We start from the raw sequence: 19,682 nt of genomic DNA on the forward strand, positions 1-19,682 counted from the left end.
TCGTGGTATTCACTGACCTTTGGGAAGTATTTTGACATGTACATGGGTACCTTAGTCGTGTAGTGTATCTTGTAGACCAAGCCCAGATAATTTGACTTATTTCAAGAAATCTTACCAAGCCAAATTTGCTTACTGCACTAAGAGATTTGTTACTTGTTTCAATCACATATTTGCTTAAAACTAGTTTTTTTATTTCTTATTTTTGTCAGACCATTTCTACAGTGTGGAGTTCTCTCTCCTGATTGGATGAAGTGGGACATTTATTTTCTGTTTACTGCAGAGTGGAGGGACTGGGAGACCCACGTTACTGACTAAACATCTCTATATCAGTGGCGGCTGTCGGAATGTAGAGCTGTTATTTTAACAAAAAAAATACGACTTACAGCACCTTTTTAACAAATATATTACGACAACAAATCCTGGCGTCGTGTTAAGAGGTGTAGTTGAATCTGACCGTGGTTTTGTCTGTGGAGCGCACCTTTTTATATTTCCCTTATGTAGCCTACAGTAACATGCACACACACATAATATACTGTAGGCCCATTATAGCCTTACTCAGCTTTATCCCCAAAGAATAGTGGCACTTGCATTCAGGCGCTGCATTGTCTGTCCAGCCTATAGGCCTTTCTGCTGCACCAGCAGGCAAACGCTCACCATCAATCCCTGGTTCAAAACCATATGGTAAAAAGGTACCAATTGTGCAAGATTTATATATGGTCTACCAAAGAATCTTTTTATTTAATTTTTTTTTAAACTTTTTTATTGTATTTTCCATTATTCAAACAGTTGTTTTCCACAACACATCATTGTGATACAAAACTAAAAGGAGAAGAAAACCAACATAAAAAAATAAAAATAATTATTCAAATAAAGTCCAGCACATTTCTCACATTGATCATATAATCAGTTGTTACATGTTAAAGTTACACATATCTACTGTATATTTATTAAATGCACAGAGAATATAATGCACCTACCAAAGAAATTGTAAGTAAATCATATGGCAGTAAATCCACAGAGGCTATACGATTCTTACATAGAATTGAGAGAATCTGCCATATATAGATTAGATTAAAATGTATTGTCATACAGCACAAGTACAGTACAACGAATGTACAGTGATACAGTTATAAAGACACTATGGTAGTAAGTCATACTGGCCAGCTGTGTAACTAGTAAGAGTAGGTAAGGGATATGTACAGAATAGATAGTATCTACAGATATGTAAAAAGGATTATATGCAGGTACGGATGTGGATAGATGTGTATATATATATGGTAAAATATATATATACGATATATACAGCATTATTGTACATGCTATCATACAGAGTTATATGGGTTATATGCAGGTGTATAAGTAGGTATAGAAGGATTATCTGCAGGTATATTCAGACACTCTTGTTTCCCATTAATTACCTAGACTGTGGCGGCCTAATTAGTCCCGCCACAGTTTTATAATGAACCAAAAAAAATCTAATATATATATATTTTTTTTATCTTTTTTTTAAATATAAAGTTTGCCAATAGGGATGTATCAGTAGTATTGGCAGTGGTAGTAGTCGTAATAGTAATCCAGTATATATTTTTATTTTCTAAAAAATAAACCAGTTCAACACAGGTAACCACTTTTGCTTCATTTCTTTGATGGCTCAAATGTACGCTCTAGTCCAGTGTGTAAGATCCTGATCAAACTGGCCAGTATCACATCTTCGTCTGTTTTGGCTCTCCATCCAATTCCTCTGCGTTGTGTCATTTTAATGGTCCTGACGTCTCCTATACTGGCAGATAAGATCCTTATCTCCCCCGTTAGTGCAATCCATAAACCATACTAATTCTCCACCTCCGTAAGAATTCGACACTTCGACACCGTGAAATACCTTATGAGGAAAAGCGTTGTTTTATTGCTATAAACAGAACCTCATAATCAGATCTTATCAGATGTTATCAAATTGTATCGTCCTTGAAGAGTCTATTCTAATGATCTTTCGGTGTGTTCGTCTATCGTCCTCTTGTTATTCAGTTCAATAGTGTTCAGGCCTGGTCTTTAGCCTAACCCTCCTCGCGTTAGCCGAAGCTAGTGATGATGTGGCATTCTTCCCCCCCCCCCTCTCTGTGATGGGAGGAGAGAGCGTCTTCTGTGTGATCTCAGTCCTACTCGCTCTTGGTCAGATTCTAGTCTGCCTTACACCCGGAAACACCGTTCGACTTATAGATCCTCGCCGTAGCAACGATAGCCCACCCCTTTCTGGTTGTCATGTGCCGTGTTGTCATGACAACTGCGTTAATAACCTTTACACACATTTCACGTTTCATTAAGATGAACCTCTCTCCCTCCTGCTCTGGGAGACACTCGCTCTTATCTCAGATGTTCTTACCAGGAATGTCAACAAACATTCTCTCGCTGGCAGTGTGCCTCACAACAATCACCCTGCTCTACTGAACCACCGTCTCCTGCTTCCATGCACATTACATTTCGATCTCACCGTCTTAGCTGTGATCATCTCCCCCCAATCTATACATCACATACATTGAAAAAGCACCCCAAATCCTTCAAGTGGCTCCCAAACCTCTCCTCGAGGCACCCCAGCCGTTCCATGTATTTGTTAAATTCCACCACCAGCACACCTGATTCAACTAATAAAGGGCTAGTTAAGTTGAATCAGGTGTGCTGGTGGGGGAATTTAACAAATACATTGAACGGCTGGGGTGCTTCGAGGAGAGGATTGGGAAGCACTGCTCTAGTCGATTTTGTGTTTTGAGCACAAAGTTCATCATAGATCTAGCCTCTTTATTTTGCTCTCAAAGTGCACCAGATTGATGCATTTAACTTTAAATAGAGGGCCAGAGGTTCACCCACCACAGTCTCACAAAATCCTGTGGGAAACACTATATGCATACAAAATATATACGGTATATATACAGCACTATTGTACATGCTATCATACAGAGTAATATGGGTAGACTATACTATAGTATGAGGTAGGTAGTTAGGATTATTATGATTACAGTGTTAGGGCAGTTGTAGACAGTGAAAGCAGTAGGTAGGTATAATCAGTAATCTAACATAATAGTATACAAACATAGATTAGGATTAGTAAAGTAATCTGAAGACAGGCCTGCGTGTCTCATATGAAACCCGAAAGGTCGGACTAATCTCTCTCCGTAACGTGAACACATTTTCCCAGCTGGCTCTCATCCCCTCCGCCGCCGGCCAGCAGCGTGACATCTCCTAAAAGAGGAAGAGTGAGAGAGGTGACCTGGCTGTCACGACTCGCCCTCATCGCTCTCGTCCGGGTCGGCTGATTTACGGCGGAGGCCGTGTCGCTCGAGTGCCACCCGCCCTTCTCCCTCCCTCCCTCCCTCCCTCCCTCCCTCCCTCCCTCCCTCCCTCCCTCCCTCCCTCCCTCCCTCGGTGGGCGGTGTGTGGAGCTGCGTGGTGACGCCCGGCTCCTGCCGCCTCTACGCTCCTCCCGTCTCTCTCTCTCTCTCTCCCGAGTGCCTCCAGCTGACCTCCCTCTCGGCGCCCACGGGCCCGGCCCTAAATAATGGATGAGGTGCATGCGGAGAGACAAGCGCGCGAGCCGTGTAACCTGGCTGGAGGGAGGGAGGGAGGGAGGGAGGGAGGGAGGGAGGGAGGGGGGGGGGGGGGGGGGGGGGTGAGCGAGGCCCTGCTGACTGACGTGCACGGGGGTTAGAACTTTGTACCGAAGCGTGGTGGCAACAGGCTGGGCCTCTCCATCTACGACGTCTTCCTGTTTTGATCCTTGGCCTCTGAGCACCGTTTGCTGACGGCGGTAAAAAAAGAAAAAGTCTGCCGCACTGCGAAAGTCTGTCAATCATTAATGAAAAGTGTCCCAAGCGTCTCAGGTGTCCTCCAGGAGAGGTGGGCGTAGGGGGGGAAGGAACTCCTGGGTTAAAGATAACAGGATTAGCAGAGCAACGTGTGTACATTATACTGTAACATAGCACTTGCGTATTCTTTCTCTCTCTCTCTATCACTCTCTCTTTTCTCTCTCTCTCACTACCTCCCCCTCCCCCATCTCTCTCTCTCTCTCTCTCTCTCCAGGTGCAAACAGAGGTGTATATTGTCGAAGATTGAGGAGTGAATCCTGGCGCTCTTCCTCTGAAGACTCGCCGAAAACCACAGTGACATAACGACAAGTTACAGGCCCTGAAAGTAGATCCCACACCCCCTTCCAGAAGAGTGGATGGTGAACGCCGTCACGGCGCCGTGGCCTGCAGAGCGCCGTGTTCTCACGTGCACATAATCCAGGATCGCGCCACGCGAGGCCGCGGTTCCTTTATGGTACGGAATAGCGTTTCCTCTCCGGTCTTGAGAATGCGCGGCCTAGTTATTCCTGGCTCCAGAGTCTGCAGTCGGGCCGCGTGCCCGCACTCCTCCACATAATTCAGCATGGAGGCCGAGATCTCCCAGCTGGATCTCAGTCTCGGTCGAGAACGCCAGGACAAAGCCTCGGAGGATGACTCACTGGATCTGACCTCCAACTAGTGTGTCTCTATCTGGTGTTTCTCTCTCTCCTCTCTCTCTCTCTCTCTCTCTCTCTCTCTCTCTCTCTCTCTCTCTCTCTCTCTCTCTCTCTCTCTCTCTCTCTCTCTCTTTCCCCTCTCTCCCTCTCTATCTATTCCCCCTTCTCTCTCTCTCCCTCTCTATTTGACTTCCTCGCTAGAGGGACCATGGCCCTGTAGATGGCTACGCCCCACAGCTGACATGGTCAGGAGGACAGAGAGAGACTGTGTGAGTCCACCACCCAGGACGGTTCTGTTCTGGAGGAATTCCTCCTGCCCCGGCGGCAGATGAAGTAATCTCCTCATCTCCCAGTTATTTATTTTTCCTTTTTGGAGGCTGGACCAGAAGGAAGAGCTCATGGAAGACACGGGAGAGATGTTGATATTGTTCCGAGCGCCGCCCGTGCCTCAAACCATGGAGATATTCGCCACCTGACCGCGTGACGTCGTCATTCCTACCGTTTTGATTCCGATTTAGCTCTTTTCAGAGAATCTCCTTCATAGACTGGTGCTTTTTTTTTACCCACAGTATAGTATAGACCCTGAATATCAGGCTGTCTGGCCTGCTGTTCTAATCCCCACAAAGAGGAAGAGGAGGAGGAGGAGGAGGAGGAGGAGGAGGAGGAGGAGGAGGAGGAGGAGGTAAGAGGCGAGGCAGCGAGGAGCGGCCTGCCCACCGGGCCTATTCTAATCCCCGCAAAGAGGAGAAGCAGTGCAAAGGAGGAGGAGGAGGAGGTAAGAGGCGAGGAGCGCCCCCCGGTGGTCGGGAGGGTGGGGGGTGGTATGGCGGCGGATCACGGCGAGCTGCTGGGCGAGATGGCCACGGTGGGGCGGCTGAGCGCCACGGAGCGGCTGAAGCACGCCCAGAAGCGCCGCACCGCACAGCTGAAGGGCTGGGCCCAGATGGAGAAGGACACGGCGCGCGGCTCCAAGGCGGACAGGAAGAAGGGGCGCACGAGGCGAGTGACGTTCCCCAACACCATCACCCTGCTGGAGGCGGCCGCACGCAACGACCTGGAGGAGGGTGAGGCCACGCGGGGGCAACACACACACACACACACACACACACACACACACACACACACACACACACACACACACGGAAACACACACACACCAAAACACACACACACCAAAACACACACACACACACACACACACACACACACGGAAATACACACACACCAAAACACACGCACACACACACACACACACACCAAAACACACGCACACACACACACACACACAAACACACACCAAAACACACACAGGCGCGCGCACGCAAACACACTTGAAATCTGTAGCTGATCTGCTAGTAGTCGCTTCACACGTATAAAAGGATTAGCCTACAAACCAAACTAACTGGGCTTGTGTTCTGAAGAGAATCAACACTGAACACTGTGCCTAATACATATCACACACAGCAGACTGTTGTTGGACCAACTCTCTCCAACTCTGTCCTCTTTTATTGGTCCTCTGAGGAAAGCAACAGTTGTGATTGGAGGAGAGAAAGAAAAGAGGGCAACGTTTGAGATTGTACACATCCCTTATTTGAAAGTTAAGATAAGATATTCCTTTATTGCTCCCCTTGGGGAAATTCGGGCATCATATCAGCATGGGGGAGGGGGGAAGGGAGGTACAGGTATGGGCAGGGTAATAGAAGAAAGACATAAATATAGGCAATGGCAATAAAATCGGAACATAAAAATACATGTATGATAAAAAGAAACAGTGTAAACAATTATGAAGCAATATTCACACACATCCCAAAAACATACAGTACATGCGTGCGCTCACACATGCACACACACACATTCAGACAAGGTACACTGCACTGAAATCATAATATACACACACATACGGTACCTGACCGCAAGGGAAAGCTGTAATGCAAAGAAAAGATGAGCATTTCCATTTTAAGAATCTGGAAGCAGGACAAGAGTTATCCGTGAGTACCTCAGACGAAGAACCGTATAAGTCTTAAGTTTTCAGAGGAACAATGGGTCTCATTCCCCAATATTTTCCAAAGACTTCTCTTAGGGCAACCATCTTGGAACTGACTGAGACAGAATCTACGACAAGTTCACTCTGATGCCCCAACGCGTGGGGAAGATGTCTTAAGTGGCTCAAAAGATCACAGCTGTGATGCCGGCATTGAGGAATCTCACCGTTCAGAAACATGAACGTGCGTTCCCGTCTAGGTCATTTCTCATTTGCATACAAAACAACGCCTCCAGAGCTCCTTATAAGGCAGGCTCTGTGCTGTGTGCAAATGAAATCGAAAAAAGGCAAGAGTTTAGACACGCCTGTCCAGCTCATTAAATGCAACTGATGCGATGCAGCCGTGTAAAAATGGTGGCGGAAGTGCTTTGCGACAGATCAAAATGAGATTAGATTAATGTATTGTCAATTTGTCATCATATATACACAATACAGGCTACTACTCGTGACCACCTGCCGCAGCGCGCGCACCCCCCCCCCCCCCCCCCCCCCCACACACACCACGCTCGCAGTACTGTATAGTCTACGTGCGTAATGAATGAACGCAGTAGGCTTATATTATTCTAATGACTTGTTTTATTAGGAGATTGCAGATACTGCGCTGCATATAGTAGTACAGTCCACCAGTCCGCTGCCCGACTCTGGCGGCCTTAATATGTGTACTGTACTTACTGTACTAAATCCTAAGTAAATACTAAGTAATTAGAATAATATAAGCCTACTGTTCATTCATTAGACACATAGGCTACCAATATCTGTTCTATTGATTAATGATATATTTGAAAGAATGCAGGTTATAGCTATATAAAACAAATGTCTGTCCATTGTACCAATCATATATTGCATGTTGGCTATAACCTGCATTCTTTCAAATGTATAATTAATCAATAAACGGATATCTAACAAATAAGAAATACAAATGCCACAGAAGGCATTAAATAATTATTTTCAATCATTTCACAATAATTGCATAATTGTGTCTGAATATCTGAGTAATTAAAGTAATTATACATTTGTCCAAAATAGCTGGTTCAGATATGGTTAATCCAGCTGCCCTGTGATCAGATGAATCCATATTATTATTTTTTTTCGACATCAAATGGGTAATTTCTTATTGTACAAATATTGTCATATTTATTGAAATTATGATTAATTATTAATTCCAAGGAGACCTTGGTCTCTGGTCTGCATCCCCTTAACAATTGTGTGAATTGAGCTGTACTGTATTGTACCCATTCTGCAATCTGTTAATAACATTTTCAATCAATCAATCAATCATAAGTGTGCTCTCAGCACTCAGCCACGGCCGAATCCAGTCTCAGGAAAGTCTGGGGAATCTCTACCAGCCTAATATGTCGCAAATCAGCCTGAGATAAAATGTCTTGTCGTAAATCCGTTCGGGAATGAGACCCAATGTTTTCAAACCTTATTATCTAAAGATGATAAGTTAGTCTTGTGTTCATTCATAGTTAAAGACAGTAGAGGCTGAGTACTTTATTATCTAAAGATGGTAAGTTAGAGTCTTGTGTTCATTCATAGTTAAAGACAGTAGAGGCTGAGTACTTTATTATCTAAAGATGGTAAGTTAGAGTGTTGTGTTCATTCATAGTTAAAGACAGTAGAGGTTGAGTACTTTATTATCTAAAGATGGTAAGTTAGAGGGTTGTGTTCATTCACAGTTAAATACATTAGAGGTTGAGTAGTTCCTTCTATTTTCAGTAGATTGAAAATAAGTTGGCATGAGTGCAAATGTAACAGTAAAGTGCAATAAGAATATACAACATGGGGGCGGTCAGGTGGCGTAGCGGAGATTGCGTTCGTCACCAACGCTGGAGACGCTGGGTTCGCATGTTCGAATCCAGCTCCCGGTGTTGTCACCAGCTTGGCTGGCCGTTCACACTAATACAATTGGCAGTATTAGGGGGTGGGGAAAGCTGGCGGGTGGGTCCTGGGCGTTGTGGACAGCTACCCCCACAGTTCGGTCGGGGCGCCTGCTCAGCGAGGGTAGGATCTGGAGAGAGATAGTGCGGCCTCCCACACGTTACACTCTCCCAGTGAGAATCTGCGCGGCCAGGCTGGCTGCCGGCTGGCTGCACATGCGTCAGAGGAAAGCATGTGACAGTCTCCGGCCTCTCGGACCAACAGTAGGGGGGGGGGGGGGGGGGGGGGGGGGGGGTGCGCAAAAAACAACCAGGAAGGGGGTTGGGAATTGGCATAACAACTAACAGTGGGATGGGAGAAAAATCGGAAAAAGGAGGGGGGAAAAGATAATCAAAAAAAGAAAAGAAAAAAAATAATATACAACATATAAGTGATTAAAATGTAATAAATATAAATGAGTACTACTGAGTAAATATGCTAATATGTAACTAATATATGTTACAATATTATGTACAAGTATAAACACATATAAACACAGGTATAAACACACTCTGGTAGTAATACATTTAAAAAAAAAGAATTAGCAAAATAATCAAAAAGAACCGATAAAGTACCGAACCGTTAAGCAGTATCGATAAGAGTAGTAGTATGATATCGATAAAATCCTAACGATACCCATCCCTATATACAGGTGCATATATATATATATATATATATATATGTAAGGGATAATGTATAGCTTGGCTGCGCCTATACATTATCCCGTTTATTACAGGGCTAACTTATTAACAATATACGTAATTCATTTTACACCATCGACAAGATGAGATCAAATGCAGACGCAGTTGTTCTGTTGCTCCTCTGTCATCGGCAGGTGTGGACGTGATTGCACCTGATGCAGTGCAGCTGTGCGAGATAAAGCTGGGAACGAGGTTATAGCTTTCGTGACTGCGATCAAAATGCTTGATTGTGATTGGTCAATAGCTCTGTTGCCCCTAACAGTGGTCATTATTGTGCGTTGCCCATAGCAGCTGTCAATTATCGAGATTTTCTTTTTTTTAACATGTTTTTTATTTTGAGAAATAATTGATCGCTGTTAGGGGCAACCGAGCGCTATTGACCAATCACAATCAAGCATTTTGGCGAATGTTAAAACGCCATGTAATAAACAGTATTATTGTACATGGTTATCATACAGTGTTATATGGGTAGACTATAGCCTAGTTTGAGGTAGGTAGTTATGATTACAAGGCAGTTGTAGACAGTGAAGGCAGTATAAATTGAGTATAGGAAACAGGGTTTGTACAGTATGGGCAACATAGCCTGGAGTATAGAGCTGTAGGCTCTGTAAGCTGTAGTGTAGACCTACGGTATGTGGTATTTCAGTGATGTATCACTGAAACCTTGGGGTTGGCCCTGGGCTGAAGCTGAACTACTAGCGACCCAACAGTATGGTGCTTCTACAAACCCCAAGTTCCACAGGAAGTGATTCATGCATATTTCATGACCGATACGTCACACTTTTTAAAGCTTATCGGACCAAGCATTCGTTTTCAATGGCTTCATTGTTTGTCATGGGATTAAAGCTAATTATAGCAGCAAATTATTTAGATTGGCTGCTTTCTACACACACACACATACATACATACATACACACACGCACAAGCGTGTGTCGCGGGGGCGACAGTGGCTCAGGAGGTAGAACGGTTGTCTGGTAATCAGAAGGTTCCCGGTTCGATTCTGGCTGTGCGGTGTGTCGAAGCGTCCTTGAGCAAGACACTTAACCCTGTAACTGCTCCCGATGAGCAGGTTGGAACCTTGCACGGTCGCCTCCATTGTCGGTGTGTGAATGTGAGTCATAACTTGAGGCGCTTTGGATAATAATGGATTCATTCGAAGCTTCGAGATAAAAAATAAAAATAAAATAAAAAATAATAATTTTTTTATTATTATTTTTTTTGTATCTTATGTTGTGGGACTTGTACAGTACTTTGGTCAACTTTGTTGTTTTTAAATGTGCTCTATAAATAAAGTGGATTGGATTAATTAATTAAATTAATAAATAATGAGTCGGGAGCTGCGCTGCCTGGGCGGCTGCTCTCCGTTACACAGCCAACGACATTACATTACATAATTATGTTGCAACCTTCGTCTATAAAGCAAACAATTATATAAATATTAATATGTAGTTAATAGAGACAAAGGCAGAATTTGGCTTAATTAAGCACGTTTTATTAAGACATGTTTGTATATGGGTCGGGACACTGCTGCTGACTGGGTGTCTTATCAAACACAGGTAAAACTAAAAATACTATAGAGAATTGTCAGTGCTATAAAGTTTAAACCTTTTTAAATCTTAGACAAACGAAACACTTTGCTTTTATGAAATATTGTAAGCCGTCATTTGAGGCTTTATAAAAGCAGCAAGTTGTATTCAACACAGAGAGGAGTTAATGAGGAATCTCCATGTGCTTGTTGTAGTTAACAAAGAGAGGCAGAGTTAATGAGGCGTATGACATTGCATTGGAGGTGCAAGATTTATGCATGACAGAATGTGACAGAATGACAGAATGTGAGCGAGAGATGGAATATAGTCAATAGTATAATTATAAAAGAATCTGTGTGTTTGTCTTGCAGTGAGGGAGCTTCTGAACAGTGGAGTCAGCCCAGACCTGTTCAACGAGGACGGACTCACTGCCCTGCATCAGGTACATGAAACGCCTGTCTGTGTGGAGTTAGCATGTTCTCCTCGTGTTCATGTGGTTTCCTCCCACACCACCATACAAACACATGTATGCGAACTACTAGGGGTGGACGGTATAAACGGTATACAAAGTACCGGTATGAATTTTTACTATACCTTGTGACTGGTAGACTAGAGCAGCTCTAAAGTAGCAATGACGTTTGTTGAGTGTTGATCTCATTTGCATACTCACGCTGTGTGATGTCATATGCATGTTTACGTATGTTACGTTCACGTTTCATATAAATGTAAGAGCGCCAAATAAATCGTTCTCTTTCCGGCATGTGAACCGATGCAAGCAGTCATGTCTGTTTATTACCAAAGACAACTAACCTACTAGCTAGCAAGCATGGCTGCATCACCACCGCCAACAACGTTAACGTTACTTGATGATTCACTCGCCGTTTGCAGTGGTCGTTGCATAGTGTTTAATTGTACGGAGTTTTTCTCCACTTGCTCACACACCTTGCCATATAGTTTTGGCATTTCCATTTGGCTAAGGAGGCTGAGAGGAGACTTGCTTTAGCGCAGCAACAAGCTAATGTTAGCCGCTAACTAACGTTCTAACGTGACTCCGCGGCACGAGTTCCATTAGTGATGAAAGGGGGGGTGGGTTATATTGACGAGGCTTGACAACAGAGGTTCAAAGATAACATCACATTTATTGGCTATTCGTTTCTTTATAACATTTTAAGATAAATGAATATACCGTTACCGTCTATGCTTCAAATTATATCGTGATATACATTTTAGACCATGCCATCCAGCCCTACTAACTACATTTATTTCTAAAAGATTGTTCTAAATCTTTCTAAAAATGAGACAGGTGGTCTCATTGAGATCGAGATCTCTTCTTCAAGAGAGACCTGTGTACATACAACATGCACACATTGGACCATACAGAAGTCACATTGGACCATACAGCAGTCACATTGGACCATACAGCAGTCACATTGGACCATACAGCAGTCACATTGGACCATACAGCAGTCACATTGGACCATACAGCAGTCCAGTCACATTGGACCATACAGGAGAAGTCACATTGGACCATACAGCAGTCACATTGGACCATACAGCAGTCACATTGGACCATACAGCAGTCACATTGGACCATACAGCAGTCACATTGGACCATACAGAAGTCACATTGGACCATACAGAAGTCACATTGGACCATACAGGAGAAGTCACATTGGACCATACAGCAGTCAAATGTCAACAAACAAACTGGTAGATTAAAGGAAACAATTACAAACAACATTTAAAATATTCTGATAGAATATTATAATTTGTCTGTAGTTCATTGCATTTGTAAGTATTTAAGCTTGATTTGATACCATCACCAACAACAGCTTGACTTCTCCCTGAGAGATAATCATAAAACCAGTCAACAGAAAGCTCATCCAATCCTATGGAAGAAGATCTGTTAAAATATGACGTGTGCAGCACAACATCCCTTTGACTAGTGTATTATAGACTTCACTGTAACTTACAGGTCTACATTTATTTCTGTTGCCAGTGGTGTGGTTAGAGGAATTTGACAAGACTTCTGTTACAAAACTAGGAGTATAACTGGAACCATATCAGCAGACGGTCGAAATAAATGGGCAGAGGATATGAAGTGATGTCTAAAAGCTTTGCACATTTTTGTTAAATTACAATTATTTTCCATTCTGAGAAGGTAGAGATGGTGGTAGTTTTCTTTTTCTTTAGAGATTTCATGATTTCCCAAAAGCTGGTTGCATCTCCATTGCAGCTTACAAGAGAGGACAATTAATCATCAGATTTAGCTTTTCTGATCATACTGATGGATTTCGCAGTTTCCTAAAAGTCGGTCAGATCAGTCGATCTGGCTTCTGATACTCGTATTTGCTCTCGGCCAATGTACTGGATTACAACTGGAGCTGGTCCCCGGGTGCTGCGCTGTGGCTTCCCACTGTTCTTAATTATTTAGGATGGGTTCAATTATGGCTGAGTGAAAATATCAAATTGTCCTATTTACATTAGATAGAAATGCACCAAAAATCTATTAATCTTTTTTTTTTTGTATTATTAAACGGTAGCATGGTAGGCCTATTTCTACCATAATTTATGTTTCAAAGTGGGAAAATATTATTTCAATTAAACTCATTGATCACCATGATCGTAAAAATATCATATGAATCTTGAGACTGCAAGGAACCCATTGACGCCAAACTATGCTATTTTACCGGGAAAGTGGCTAAATATTAGATTCAATTAAATGTATTGTCATCATACAGCACAAGTACAGTACAACGAAAGGAAGTTTGGCATCCAACCAGAGTGCAAATGTAACAGTAAAGAGCAATAGTATTATACAATGTACAGGTGGTTAAACTGGATATAAAATATATTAGTATTACTCACTGTAATTAATTTAGTGGTGTATGTAGAATAGAATAGATTTTATTTTGAACATCTCACAAATAATAAGAAAAGAAACACATACAAAAGAATAACCAATCAAATTAACAGTAAACATAAAGCATAAACTGAAATAAATAATAAATATTCCACGTCCAAAAAGGAGTAGGAAGAAGTATACACTTAAATGGTCCTACCCCCTTTCTTATGACCGTATATGAAGATATATATATACGGTAAGAATAAATATATATATATATAGTATACAGCATTATTGTACATGCTATCATACAGAGTTATATGCAGGTGTATAAGTAGGTATATAGAATAATTACATATATATACAAATAATAATTATATATATGGTATATACAGCACTTCAAATAAATCCAATATCGCTCCAAAAGTAACAGTTTATTTTCCACAACACCTCTCTCTCTAGGGCTCCGATATAAGATGAACCCTCTTTTTCAGAGTGTCATTTGTGTCTTATATTATATTAGGGTCATTACGGTAATACATACACAGGAGCTGGCGCTCAGTCTCTCGCGCTACACCAAGTAACATTACTTCAGCATGTCGGCACTATGCACGTACCGTAACCATACACAGGCAGATTTGCAACATATAGGATACTGGTACAAGGACTTGCACAGTTTCACCCTCCCCACAGCAGCAGATAGGAGGTGGCCTTTTGTGCAGCGTGTGTGTTTATGTTGTGTGCAGTCACGGTTGTGAGCACACTAAGTACTGTTTGCCGTTGTTTTGTCTGGGCCTGCACTTATCTGAAGGCCGCTTACACGAACACATCGCCGTATTCCCACGTCGCTACTCAGAGCGACGGACATTTGAAGTGTTTCCCGGAGTCGGGGGCAGATCTCAGATCTTCTGGGAGTTTGCTCCAACTATGTGCAGCGTAATCACCGTAATGACTGAGTGCCGCTTCGCCGTGTTCTTTTTAAAGCCCTAGGAACGGTTAGCAGACCAGTCCCTGGTGACGTAGAGTCTAGAGGGTTCATAGGGTGGAAGTCAGAGATGTATTTTGGCCCTAAACCATTAAGTGATTTATAGTAACAGGAATTTTGAAATCCATTCTATGACACACAGCTTTCTTAATGTTTGTTAGAACTTTTAACAGCAGCATTCTGAACGAGCTGTAGCTTTATGGGGAGATCTGGACTATTACAGTAGACTATTACTGTAAAAGAAGGCATGAAATAGTTTGAATTAGTCCTGTTTGGAAATGTATCCTCTAATTCTTGCTGTATTTTTGCTGTATTTTTAAGATGATAATGCATCAACTTCTTGATGCCACACGATATCTACTGCTATTTTGTATACTTAAATACCCCCTATTCTACAGCAACAACAAAAAGGAATGAAAAGAGACAAAACCACAACAGCAACAACGGGAAAAACCACATACAGTCAGGTCCATAAATATTATCAACACAATTGTCATCATTCTGGCTCTGTACACCACCACAATGGACTTGAAATGAGACAATCAAGATGTGCTTCAAATGCTTCAGTTTTAATATGAGGCTATTTACATCCAAATCAGGTGAACTGTGTAGGAATTACAACAGTTTCTATACAGTATGTGCCTCTCCCTTTTTACTGATTACAGATGTTTCATTTCACGTCCATTGTGGTCCAAAAAGAGAGCCAGAATTGTGAGAATTATGTCTAAATATTTATGGACCTGACTATACAGGGTTCCCGCGGGTCTTAAAAAGTATTAAAGTCTTAAATTGAACTTGTTGAAACTGGCAAGAACGCTGATATACATACTAATACTACATACAATAAATGTTTTGGCACATCTCTCTCTCCCTCTGCCTCCCCTTCTGTTTCTCTCTATATATACATATCTCTCTCTACCTCCCCTTCTGTTGCTCTATATATACATATCTCGCTCTTTCTGCCTCCCCTTCTGTTGCTCTATATATACATATCTCTCTCTGCCTCCCCTTCTGTTTCTCTATATACCGTAATTCCTCTAATAGTAACCGGTATTCAAATACAAGCCGGGTCTCTATTAATGGCCGGGTGCGCTCTTGAGCTAAGCAATTATAAGCCGACCTCCTAATACAAGCCGGGTTACTAATATACTGAGCTGCATTGATTGATTGATTGATTGAAAACTTTATTAACAGATTGCAGAATGGGTACAATACAGTACAGCTCAATACACACAATTGTTAAGGGGATGCAGACCAGAGAAAGACTTTCGTCTTGTTTACATCAGGGTCCCCCATTTTCAATTCATCAGGACATTTATGACATACATCTTTATCTTTATCTTTATTACGGATCCCCATTAGTCATCACCGCAGCAACAACTAGTCTTCCTGGGGTCCACACACAACAAAAACAGTACATACATACATAACATTATAGTAGCATACATTTAAAAATATATTCACAAACAGAAGGGATTAAACTCTCAGACAGTCATATCCTTACAGTGTAAACTACAGTATCTGTGTTTTTCTTTAATGTAAACTAATTTCTTTTTCTCTCAATGCTCTTTTCAAATTATTTTTAAAACTTATCTTACTGGTTATCTGAGTAAGATGTACTGGCAGTTTATTCCAATATGACATGGCTCTATATAACACATGACATACAGATAGTCAGTACTGCTACATCTATACATTTATGACATACCAGATTTGCAAATACAGTACTGTTTGTGATACAGAAGGAGTCAAGAAAAGGGAGTATATACATTTGACGTAGAAACTGTACATTGGAGGAGGTTGGGTGGGGGGGGTTGGGTACATTGGGATATTGACAACCATACTGGGTAATTTACATTGGAGGTGGGGGGGGGGAGGGCACACTGTATAAACAAGTAAAACTGTACATTGAGGGGGGGGGGGGAGACACTGTACAAACAAACAAAATTGTACATTGGACTATTGACAAAACCATACTAGGTAAATGACTGTACATTGGAGGGGGTTGGGTTAGGATATTTACAGGGGCCAGTGTTGAATTGCAGTCTCCCGTAGGTGTCCCTTGAGAGAGGTTTTGAAAGTGGGTAGTGATCCACATTCCTTTACAGCTTTAGGTAGGGCGTTCCACATTGATGTGGCATAATTGCGAAACGTGTTTAGTCCCTTATTTGAGCCGAATCTGGGTTTAACATGATTGATACTGAGATCATACTGAGCTAGTTACTTGATTTCACTTTGAAAACGTTGAAATGACCAGTGACCACCTGTAATTGCACTGTTTACTATTTCATACAGTACTTGGTTTCAATAAATGAACCCAGTACATTTTACTGGGTTCAAACTGACACAAAATGTTGATTTATTCATTATGATCTGTTTGAAAATTAGAAATATAGGCCTCTCTCTTATACATGCCTCCTCCTAATACAAGCCTGGTACCCGCTACAGTTGAAACAAATACAAGCCGGGGTTACTATTAGAGGAATTACGGTATATACATATCACTCTCTCAGCCTCCCCTTGTTTCTCAATATGTGTACATATCTCTCTCTGCCTCCCCTTCTGTTTCTCTCTATATACATATGGCACAGCGGAACAACAACACAATCATCAAATTTGCTGACGACACAGTAGTGGTGGGCCTGATCTCTGCAAACGACGAGAGGGCCTACCTGGAGGAGGTTAAGGTTCTAGCGGGATGGTGTCAAGAGAACTGCCTCTCCCTGAACGTCAGCAAAACAAAAGAGATGATTGTGGACTTTAGGAGGTCGGGGGTCAGGGACTACAGCCCCCTCAGCATCGATGGGGCACAGGTTGAGAGAGTGAACCGTTTTAAGTACCTCGGAGTCTACATATCTGAGGACTTGACATGGACCACACACATTGACAGTGTTATCAAGAAGGCACGACAACGCCTCTACTTCCTTAGGCGCTTAAGGAAGTTCAACGTGAGTCCGAAGATCCTCAAGAACTTCTACTCATGCACAATAGAGAGCATCCTGACTGGCAATATCACCTCCTGGTTTGGAATAGCACTGCACAAGACCGCAGCAGACTACAGAGAGTGGCCTGTTCAGCCGAACGCACAATTGGAGGGGGGCTTCCCACTCTCCAAGGCATTTACAACAAGCAGTGCATGGGCAAGGCGAAGAGAATAATTAATGACTCCAGCCACCCAAACAACTGCCTATTTGAACTGCTGCGGTCAGGCAAGCGATACCGGAGTCTCATGGCAAGCACAGAGAGACTCAGAAGGAGCTTCTATCCCCAGGCCATCAGGATGCTCAATGAACAATGATTGCTCAATGAACAAGGCTTGAACAATGAACAATCGTAACAACCATCAAATGCACTCACAGCACACGCATCCACACGCACACACTCACTTTAAACAAACAACTCACTGCTGCACCCACTTTAGAACACCTAAACACACTTTATATTTATTGGCAAAGAATTTGCACTACAACCCATACCTCATTACACCTTACTGTAAATTGTACCTAAATTGTACATCATCCCATTTCTGCATTGTACTGTATAGTATATAGTATATTGTATTGTAACTCAGTTACTTTTCTACTCTGCATTGTACATTGTATATATTGAACACTTTTTGTCTACGTACTTGACTTCTATTTTATACTTACTATACTTTTTATACTTATCTATTTTTATCTAGCACAATCTCTGGAGCAAAACAGAAAGAAGCATTTTATATAAAAGTATTCTGTACTTCTGTATGACAACTAATAAAGAAACTTGAACTTGAACATATATATCTCCCTCTCTCTGCCTCCCCTTCTGTTTCTCTCTCTATATATATCTCCCTCTCTCTCTGCCTTCCCTTCTGTTTCTCTATATATACATATCTCTCTCTCTGCCTCCCCTTCCGTTTCTCTCTCTATATCTACATATATGTATATCCCTCTCTCTCTGTCTCCCATTCTGTTTCTCTCTCTATAGATATCCCTCTCTCTCTATATATATCCCTCTCAGTCTCTCCTTTTCTGTTTCTCTCTCCCTCCATCTCTCTCTCTCGTTAGCTACACACATACATGTGCACACATACACAGACCACAATAAATACACAAGAGTGGTGCTTCAGAGCACAGGGAGCTCTTTTTAGAAGCAGTAGACGTCTCTTTTCCTTGGAGAAGTCATGTATTTACATAGCAGAAACCAGGGCGTGCATGCAAATATTTTTTTAAATTACACAGAGCCCAATATTAGTAGCTACTAGTCGTTTGCGTGTGTTTATTGTTTTTATCTTTCTGTCATGCACAGATATGTTTTTTCTGAAGCCAATAGAATTATCCACTGTCTTTCTCCTCTATTGTTTCAAAAACCTTCTTTCTGCAATGATGGGGCAATTTCAATAAAACCTGTCTTAAACCAACATAATTATAAGAACTATGACCCTTTTAGGTATAGAATGAGCTGCAGTTATTTATTTATTTATTTATTTATTTTTATTCACACCATTTGCTCAAGGTAACAGTATGAGGTGAGAAATTATCATTGAATATTGTGTAGAAAAGATTCCACCTCATCCAACTCCTAAAATCAATAACTACCATGTAGGGATGGGCATCGATTTTCAAATATTCTAATAGTCGTTAAATTATAAACGATGTAATCATTTATGTGATCATTTTGTCTCAAATCTATTATCCCTTGTTTTTACCAGCACCGCCACCTACACTATGTAGTGTATTGAGAGGAGACCCTATTAACTATTACACTACTGAACAGCATGATGGGTACAGCTTGCTAGCTAGCCAGGTAGCATAACCGTCTATTAGCAACTAGGAGAACAGAAAAGAAAGATGAAGAAAGAGAGACCGGAGATGTTACATTGTAGCAACGTTTTGTACGTTCGCCATGTTGTTTCATTGAGCTCACACATTTCAAGCATCAGTGATGTAATGTTCAGAAAGAATGCTTTTGTTCCCGGAAATATGCTAGCCTGGTCCGCTAGCGTTAGCTGTCAGCAATGACGGCAGCCGGCTAGCTCGCTTGTTGGATTATCTCACATCTGCTATTAAGTAAAAACCAAACCATACATTAACACGAGGAGACGGGACAATTTTCGATTAGTGTTCGAATAGTACCCAGTGACTATCGAATAGTAATTCTGTGAGTTTTGCCCCTCCCTACTACCACGTCTCACTA

The 19,682-nt window shown here is 42.0% G+C and overlaps 1 protein-coding gene across 1 annotated transcript in view; it reads left to right on the forward strand.

Moving 5' to 3' along the window:
• Positions 1 to 5,190: 5,190 nt before the first annotated feature.
• The window catches only part of ppp1r16a (protein phosphatase 1, regulatory subunit 16A), a 31,945-nt gene continuing 17,453 nt past the window's right edge, over positions 5,191 to 19,682 (forward strand). The window contains exons 1-2 of the mRNA XM_084325724.1: positions 5,191 to 5,553; positions 11,049 to 11,119. Coding sequence (XP_084181850.1) covers positions 5,313 to 5,553; positions 11,049 to 11,119 — 312 coding nt within the window. The 5' untranslated portion in view covers positions 5,191 to 5,312. The remainder of the gene's footprint in view (positions 5,554 to 11,048; positions 11,120 to 19,682) is intronic.

This window comes from Notolepis coatsorum, assembly GCF_963971535.1.
Source record: "Notolepis coatsorum genome assembly, chromosome: 12".
In the NCBI taxonomy this organism is placed as follows: Eukaryota; Metazoa; Chordata; class Actinopteri; order Aulopiformes; family Paralepididae; genus Notolepis; species Notolepis coatsorum.